Source organism: Bactrocera neohumeralis, chromosome 5 (assembly GCF_024586455.1).
Source record: "Bactrocera neohumeralis isolate Rockhampton chromosome 5, APGP_CSIRO_Bneo_wtdbg2-racon-allhic-juicebox.fasta_v2, whole genome shotgun sequence".
Taxonomy (NCBI): Eukaryota; Metazoa; Arthropoda; class Insecta; order Diptera; family Tephritidae; genus Bactrocera; species Bactrocera neohumeralis.
The window spans coordinates 75,464,167-75,472,410 of record NC_065922.1 but is presented as its reverse complement, the minus strand read 5'-3'; the positions used below and the strand labels follow the sequence as shown (position 1 = coordinate 75,472,410).

The window sequence follows — 8,244 nt, the reverse complement described above, 5'->3', positions numbered from 1 at the left end:
TGGTAATTCCGCGGCAGCTGTAATTGTTTACATTGCTGTTGACAGAAAGTTCATTTACATATTTCATTTGAGTTTTTAGAATAAAATGTATTAAAATGCGTTTGCGCGGTCGTATTGCGTATAAATGTTTAACTCTTATCGTAGTTGCAGTGATTATATTGCTAGTTTGCATAGATTACTTTGCTCCTAATGCGAAGAGAGACGAATTCTTGACGCACCTGCCTCCATTGGAAAAGGACGTGTCACAGGAGCAGGCAACACCACAAAACATTGAAACTGATTTAAAACTAAATCGACTGGTGAATTTAACTGACTTTAAGTACGAAATACCAAATAATGTGTGTCGCAAGAATGATAAAGGGCTATTGGGTAAGTAACACTCTGTTACATGACCGCAGAAAACGCAATAATTCCTTTAATTTGCAAATTATTACTCATAGCCATCATTATTGTGACATCTTATGCTGGACATGACGAGTTGCGCGCTGCACATCGTTTAGCAGCACCACAAAGTAAACTTGCAGAAATGGGAATGCAACGCATCTTCCTGCTAGCTGCACTGCCAACTAAGGAGAAATATATAACACAAAAGCAAGTGCTAGATGAGCAACAACGTTTTGGAGACATATTGCAAGGCAACTTTCAGGAAGCCTATCGCAATCTGAGCTATAAACATGTGATGGGCTTGCGATGGGCTGCCACCGACTGTCCCAATGCCAAATTTATCATAAAAATAGATGATGATATTATATACGACGTATTCCACTTTCGTCGCTACTTGGAGTCACTTGAAGTGCAACAGCCAACTTTAATTGCCTCACAAGCATATTTGGCCGGTTATGTGCTCAATGCTAGACCACCTGTACGTAATGTTGCCAACAAATGGTTCGTTTCTGAACATGAATGGCCAAGAACAACTTATCCCGCCTATCTCTCAGGTTGGCTTTATATTACTAATGCAGCAACAGCTTTGCGTTTGGTGGAGCAAGCACAGCAAACACCGTTCTTCTGGATTGATGACACTTGGGTTACGGGTATTTTGCGTGAGAAGTTAAATATATCAATGCAACATTTAAATGCATGGTACTCGGCTAATGCGGAGTTTATGGATTGTTGCGTACGCGATCTGAAAAGCCAAAGCAGCTACGAGTGCGAATACTTTGTTGGACCCAATGGTGGTGATAATAAAATGCTGGTTGAATTTTTACACAACGTTGAAAAGTGCTACTTTGATGAATGTAGCAAGAGACCACCAGAAAAGTCGTTGAAGAAGACTTGTGTTGGCAGTGCAAAACATCTTTTACCCGATCATGGCAGCGGACAAGTGAAACAAGTGGCTTTGTGATGATGAAACGGGCTTACTGCTAATGTGATACGAATCTCAAGAGTAACGTCCATATTTTATATATACTCAATAAGATAGACTGTAATGTTTTTATTGCAAATGTATATACATATATATTTAAATATATGTATATATATTTAGTTATAACTATATAATAGTGTCCTCTTAAACAAGTTTATATTTTATATAACTGATATTTTTCTATTTCCTAAATAAACAATAGTTACCTCAACTTAATAGTACTTTTTAATTTAAGCCCTCTGCCACCCAAATATTTACTGTTCTGTTTTGTCTTCTTCTCCGTAATCCCCAATCAGCTGATGTTTTGACAGTTGTTAGGTTATGTCACTGCCGATTGCGTTTATAGACGAGCTAAATTTAATTCATACTATTTTCTAATAAAACCATAAAAATTAAAGAACAATGAGTTTTCCCACCAAGGAGGAACGTACGCGTTGTTGGGCGTCACGCGATGAATACTGGGAATGCTTGAATGAGAACGCTCCAAAACACAGTTCCACAAGTGGTGAAAAGGTGCCGGATGTTTGTCAAAAGTTGCGCAAAGCTTTCGAAGGATCCTGTCCTCGCCAATGGGTGAAACATTTTGATCGCAAACGTACATACGAACAATTTAAGGAACGCATGGAAAAAGGATATGACCCACTCGAGGAGAAAAACAAAGCAACAGCACAAAAACAGTCATAGTTCTTAGTTAAATTTAATTTACGCTTGCTAATGTTAAACTAAATAAAAGTTCTCACTTAAATTGTGTATATATAAATTACTAAATGTTGACTTGTTGACAATTTTCAATGTTAGCTTTAAAGTGCTTCAGGTGCTGACGGTGTATTCGGTTTATGTGCGAATGCGGTATCTTTGGGCATATCCACGGCGATGGAAACAATATGCTTGCCTGGTATCATAACATTACCAAGTATGCGCGCATCTTTTCCTTCCTCTAGATATTCGGCGCACATTGACAACACAACATTGGCATCCTTATCGGTGCAATTGAAGTAACCAACAAGCACTCGTCCATCAGTTATAACAACGCGGAATGTGTGACCCAACCAATTTTGTAGATTGCAACGTCCTGGTGTTAGCTCCTTTTCAATTGTTGCCGGCGCATTTGTGGTAACATTATTAAAAGTGTTAGAGCTATTATTGTTGGATGTATTGAGCTGTGGTGGTGGTGATTGCTACGAAGAGAATATGAATATTATTATAGAATTTATTGGAAAACTTATAATTAGCACTAACCTCAATTTTTGGCACATTATCGTATGAACTATGATCACTCATTATAAATAAATTTGTGTCTAACTTAAAAATTTAAGCGAATGATATAAATTATTCAAAACTTTCACACTTTAGTGAAGAACAGCTGATCGGCAAACAATTCAGTGTCAAAATAGAATATGAGAAGATAGGAGAGGTAAAACTGGGTTGCATGTAATTGCTTTTTAAACATTTTATAAATATAAAAATAAAAATAAAAACCAAAGTATTTCAAAATTTTTGGATTAAAAGAAAATTTTTAAATACCAAAATTTTTTCTTTATTTTAAATTATTTTATTATGCTTTTTTGTATTTAAAAACAACCAGCGTGAAAGCAGCGCAGCGACCGGCTTTTCTCTGCTGACGTTGCTAGATAAGAACGAAGCGCTGTCATTTCGTTATCTTTGACTTTTTTCGCCGTTCTTTATTTTTAACAATTAATTTTCGTGCTATTATTGTTTTTTTATTTTTCCTATTTGCTTAAATTGTTCAAGTTGCTCTACTATCTGGGTAAGCATTAAAGCCGCAATCGTCAAAGCGTGAAGATGGCTGATGAAATTGTTTTCGCTGTTTTAACGAGTGAGTTTGCTGGTATGAATTCGAGATTAACTTTGTTAAATAAATTATTTTCTTCGCAGTTAGCGACACCTGTAGCCAAGACGCAGGGCAGGATCGCAGTGGCCCACGTTTGGTTAAGCTCATCTGCAATGCCTTTCAAAATGCGCGCATCATCACAGCAATATTACCTGACGAACGTGAACAAATCAGCGATAAACTTCGTGAACTCATTGCGCAGAAGTCACCGAGTGTAAGTGCAATTATTACCACGGGGGGCACCGGCTTTGCGCCACGTGATGTCACACCAGAAGCAACAAAAATTTTGCTTGACAAAGAGTGTCCACAACTAACGCAATATATTGCGCAAGCGTCACTGCAAAAAACGCATTTTGCCGCATTAACGCGTGGTGTTTGTGGTATTGCGGGCAGCACGTTGATACTTAACTTTCCGGGCAGTGAAAAAGCAGTAGCGGAATGTTTCGAAGTGGTGCGTGAACTATTGCCACATGCGTTGCAATTAATTGGCAACGAGTTACCGCTTGTGCGACGAGTACATGCCGAATTGCAGGGGAGTAATGGTATTGCGACGCCAAGCGGGCACATCTGTCCACATAAAACTGGTAAAGGTGATGATAGCGATAGAAATTCGCCCTTTGCAATGATACCGGTAGTGCAAGCGCTAGAGATAATATTTCAAACAGTGCAACAACAACGCGCAGTCGCGCAGTTACTCAATGAATTTTTGTCACCAGTGGATATACCACCATTTCGTGCATCCATCAAAGATGGCTATGCTATGAAATCTACAGGCTTCTCCGGCACGAAAAAAGTGCTAGGCTACATAGCAGCCGGAGATGAGGTACGCTTTTATAAATACCATTTTTAGGTGTGTTGTGCTTTTAAAACATGGTCTTACTGCAGATAATAGTGCACGACTTAGAGGAGGATGAATGCTACAAAATCAACACGGGCGCGCCAGTACCGCATTACGCCGATTGTGTTGTGCAAGTGGAGGACACTAAATTGCTGAAGCGGAAGAAGACTGGCGAAGAGGATTTAGTGGAAATTTTGATAGAACCAAAAGCAAATCTCGATATACGGTAAATTAGCAACTGCAGCTTACTTTCAGCTTATATAAACGCTTTACTTACAGCCCCGTAGGCTCAGATCTACGCAAAGGCAGCAAACTGTTCCCCTCAGTTGATCACTCAGCTGTAGTTATCAAATCGGTACTCTCATCGGTAGGCAGGAACTTGGGCGGTGTGCGCAAACCGAAAATTGGCATAATCTCCACTGGCAGTGAACTCTTAGCGCCCGAACAAGCCGAAGAGATGGGCAAAATTTACGACTCAAATACGACTATGCTGGCGGAGCTGTTACAGTATTTCGGTTTCGAATGCGCACACAAACTGGTACTTAGCGATGAGTAAGCACAATGCACGTCAACAATTTTGTGGTGAAACTGGTGTAAAAAGTTTACTGCTTTCAGCTTGGAAGCTGTTAAAGGCAAAATCGCAGAATTATACAAACACGTGGACTTCATCATCTGCAGCGGTGGCGTTTCCATGGGCGATAAGGACTACATCAAGCCGGCGCTGAAAAGTTTAGGCTTCACCATCAATTTCGGACGTGTCAACATGAAACCGGGGTTAGTACTGACCTAACCTCACTAAATATGTTTTTTTAAGTTTCTTGTTGTTTTAGAAAGCCAATGACCTTCGCTTCCAAAAATGAGAGTTACTTCTTCGGCCTGCCAGGCAATCCGGTTTCCGCATTCGTCACGTTTCATTTGTTTGTATTGCCGGCCATACGCTCGTTTGCCGGCTGGCAGCGTGATAAGTGCGAATTGGCCTCGCTACCTATAACTGTAAGCGATAGCTAGTATTACGTATTTGTTAGCTTATAACTAAAGGAAATCAATATCTCAAGTACGCGTTATCAGCCTGCCGAATAATTTACTAATTGCGCCATTTATTGCAAGTGTTGTATTTGTCTAGCTTTTGTTTTGGCTAATCATATTATATGTATATGTATATATGTATCTCTTTTTTTTTTGTTGTTTTTCTACACTTTTTTCTGTTTTTAGTTGCAGAATGATAGCATAGCGCTCGATCCGCGCCCGGAATATGTGCGCGCCGCCGTGACTAACAAGAATGGTCGCTTATACGCCACGGTCAACGGTAGTCAGGTAAATATTAGGCGCCTTTGCATTATGCTGAGTGCCGTTGATGACTTTTCTTTGCAGATGAGCAGCCGTTTGCAAAGCATTGTGGGCGCTGATGTGCTCGTGCATTTGCCCGGACGCACAGCGAGTAAGCCAAACGCCGTGGCGGGCGATGTGTATCGCGCTTCGGTGTTGCGCTACGATTTCATCTCGAAATATGAATAAACTTTTTTACACTACGAGTTCCTACAGGACATGGTCTGCATTGGCCTTATCGAATTTGAAATTTTTATTCCACAAAAAGTTGTGTTTTAAGCAGTGTATTATTGTCTTGCGAAAGCAGTTATATAAAAGTTAGTAATTTTGGCAGCCGATTTTATTTTTTAGTAACAAATAATAATAAAATAAAATATGCAGCAAAATATATAATTATTAGTTTCATTATTTACAAAGCAAAGTTGCACTTTACATACGTATGTATAACTATATATATGTATATGTATATATTAATAAAAATATAAAACGACAGTTTACATGGGAAGTGCTATGGTAGACCTAGCGAACATCGTTTTGCTAATTTCGCACATACAACCAACATAACCTCAAATTATTCTTACTAATTTGGGAATAACTAGCTGTTAATTGGTTTTTCATTAGACTCTGAAAAAAAGTGTAAAATTTTGTGCAATATTTTTTGTTGAAAAAAATTGTACCGCAGTTTCCATGTAAACTTTGCATTTTCTTAAATCGAAAAATTATATAAAATTGTATATTTGTTCAAAACAAATTTTTGGAGTGTCCCCAAATATTGTTATCCAAGTCGCGCTAGAATATCTTTCCTCCATGCTTCCGGCATTGTGCTTTTAGCTCACGTAACAACCGTTGTTTATTTTGTGCCTCATTGTTCAAACCCGCTGCACGCCGCGGCTGACACCTGCACCCAATTTCGTCATACGCAAGGATGAACGACATGGCAACATGAAATTCAGTTTACTATTTTGCACCAATTGGTAGCGTTCCAGCGGCACCACATCCCACAAGGCGCGCTCAATCACCTGCAAGGCATTTGCGCTCAGTACATCCGCCGTATACTGTGTCGGTGCGCCCTCACTCTCCGTGTTGGCTATTAATAAATAAAAAAAAAAACCGTTACTTGCATAAAAAAAACGCCAAGCGCCATCAGTACTCACTGTGCGGCACCGGCGCCTTGTACAGCGCCTCTGCCGTTAAACCGGTCGTGTCCAGCGCCACCACTCTCACACCATACGGTTGCAGCTCTTTGCGCAGCTCGTCCACACACTTCTCCACAGCGGCGCGCGATGCATTGAATGCCACCAAACCATCACCGCTACCCTGGCCGGCACCGGCGCCCAAATAGATGAGCCGCCCCCTAGTCGGGCGCAAGAAGCCTACAAACGCTTTGGCCACGCGCAACGAGCCCAATATATTCGTTTTCAGCATATGCTCCCATTGCTGCGCCTCCTGCACTTCGACGCGTCCGCGAAAAAGGCTGCCGCTCGTATTGATCACCGCCGCTATGCCACGCTCACCCGCGTTCATGTGCGCGCCCATTGCGCTGGTGGTTTCGCGCAGCACATCTTCGCGCGTCACATCCAGCTGCATGGGTATGATGGCGCCGCGCACTGGCTCCTCGTTATACTCGCGCATCTTCAGCCAACCATTGAGCAGCTTGGCGGGCAGTGAGTCTTGCGCATCGCGCATGCCGGCGAACACGCGACAGCCCTTATTAGCCAGATGCGTGCAAAGCTGCAGGCCGAGCGCGGTGTCAGCGCTGGTCACGAGCACTGTGCCCGGTTGGGACTCAGCCACCTCAGCAGTGTCGTCGCGCACCTTGCATATCAGGTAGATAAGCAGCGCGCCGGCGATGGAGAAGAGTGCCAACAGTTGGAAGGCCAAAACCAATGCGGTCATCGGTTCCATTATGTCATTGCTGCGCGGAGAGGGAAGATACATTAAAAAACATGAAATAATAAGCAAAATAGAACTTAATTGTATAAAATTATTCTCAACATATAAAATAATTAAAAATATAGTAAAAAAATAATTAATTATTGCAAGCCTGTGTATAAGAGTTTATAAAAACTATAGACAATTCACTCGGCTACGATTTAGCAATTAATTGTTACACTAAGCACGTCTTAAATATTGAGCATTGATAAAACCTGCGCAAAAGGCTTTGGATTTTATTAGCGCCCGCCACAAAAGGGTTTAGAAGGTCACAGGTCTATGTTGAGCAACAGCCTTGTCACAAAATAGAATACATTTTTTTTCAGATACACATAATTATATTATATTATTTTATTATTTATTATATTTTACTTTATTTTTATTTTCAATTATTATTTTTTATTTCTTTTTTATTTATTTACTTTTTGTTCTGTTTCATTTTATTCCCATCCATCTTGTATTCTATTTTATGATTTCATTCCATTTTTTTATTAAATGTGTAAGCGGAAGTCTTAAAAAACAATTCAGGCCATTTCTCCTTTTCCACTGTGCTCCTGTCCTTATACAACGTCGCCATGTATTTAAACAGGTTTGCAGTACAACCATACATAAATACGAAGCTTCCGCCTCTTCATTTCCTACATTCGCCATAAGTACGGGTATTTTTAGACGTAACTACGTATTATTGTACACTTACACTCATATCTTCCTTGCTAAGGTAAACATTGCCGTTTAAATAATAAAAATTAATGTAACCAACAATTATGGAAAAACTCATTAAAATTCCAACGGTCAAGCGGCATGCGACAGACAAATTGTCAGAACAGACTAACGCTGGCCACCAGCTCGGCAAATAGACCCATTAATGCACTTAAGAGACGTGTTTTGCATACCAAATGCCAAATGAGTGGTTGGGCGTAGGGCGAACTG

The 8,244-nt window shown here is 40.4% G+C and overlaps 5 protein-coding genes across 8 annotated transcripts in view; 3 read left to right on the top strand and 2 right to left on the bottom strand.

Annotated features, from left to right (window-relative positions):
* Nucleotides 1-9: 9 nt before the first annotated feature.
* Nucleotides 10-1,582, top strand: LOC126760812 (beta-1,3-galactosyltransferase 5). Its single transcript, XM_050476731.1, has 2 exons — nt 10-369; nt 441-1,582. The coding sequence occupies exons 1-2, from the start codon at nt 96-98 to the stop codon at nt 1,343-1,345; spliced, it is 1,179 nt and encodes a 392-aa protein (XP_050332688.1). The 5' UTR covers nt 10-95; the 3' UTR covers nt 1,346-1,582.
* A 91-nt stretch (nt 1,583-1,673) lies between these two features.
* On the top strand, nt 1,674-2,134 carry LOC126760823 (cytochrome c oxidase assembly factor 6 homolog). The gene has a single exon (XM_050476747.1). It carries the CDS (start codon nt 1,769-1,771, stop codon nt 2,048-2,050), a length of 282 nt encoding a protein of 93 aa, XP_050332704.1. The 5' UTR covers nt 1,674-1,768; the 3' UTR covers nt 2,051-2,134.
* LOC126760822 (N-alpha-acetyltransferase 38, NatC auxiliary subunit) lies at nt 2,045-2,752 on the bottom strand. Its single transcript, XM_050476746.1, has 2 exons — nt 2,606-2,752; nt 2,045-2,544 (listed from the first exon to the last, which is right to left on the bottom strand). Exons 1-2 carry the CDS (start codon nt 2,645-2,647, stop codon nt 2,167-2,169), a joined length of 420 nt encoding a protein of 139 aa, XP_050332703.1. The 5' UTR covers nt 2,648-2,752; the 3' UTR covers nt 2,045-2,166.
* A 262-nt stretch (nt 2,753-3,014) lies between these two features.
* Nucleotides 3,015-5,775, top strand: LOC126760799 (molybdenum cofactor synthesis protein cinnamon). Its single transcript, XM_050476708.1, has 8 exons — nt 3,015-3,203; nt 3,263-4,041; nt 4,104-4,282; nt 4,336-4,608; nt 4,672-4,830; nt 4,887-5,049; nt 5,269-5,370; nt 5,428-5,775. The coding sequence occupies exons 1-8, from the start codon at nt 3,170-3,172 to the stop codon at nt 5,569-5,571; spliced, it is 1,833 nt and encodes a 610-aa protein (XP_050332665.1). The 5' UTR covers nt 3,015-3,169; the 3' UTR covers nt 5,572-5,775.
* The window catches only part of LOC126760815 (estradiol 17-beta-dehydrogenase 2), a 25,355-nt gene continuing 22,867 nt past the window's right edge, over nt 5,757-8,244 (bottom strand). For all 4 annotated transcript variants that reach the window (XM_050476737.1, XM_050476736.1, XM_050476738.1 and 1 more), the window contains 2 exons: nt 6,537-7,297; nt 5,757-6,469 (listed from right to left, as the gene is read on the bottom strand). In XM_050476737.1, coding sequence (XP_050332694.1) covers nt 6,252-6,469; nt 6,537-7,287 — 969 coding nt within the window. In that variant the 5' untranslated portion in view covers nt 7,288-7,297 and the 3' untranslated portion in view covers nt 5,757-6,251. The remainder of the gene's footprint in view (nt 6,470-6,536; nt 7,298-8,244) is intronic.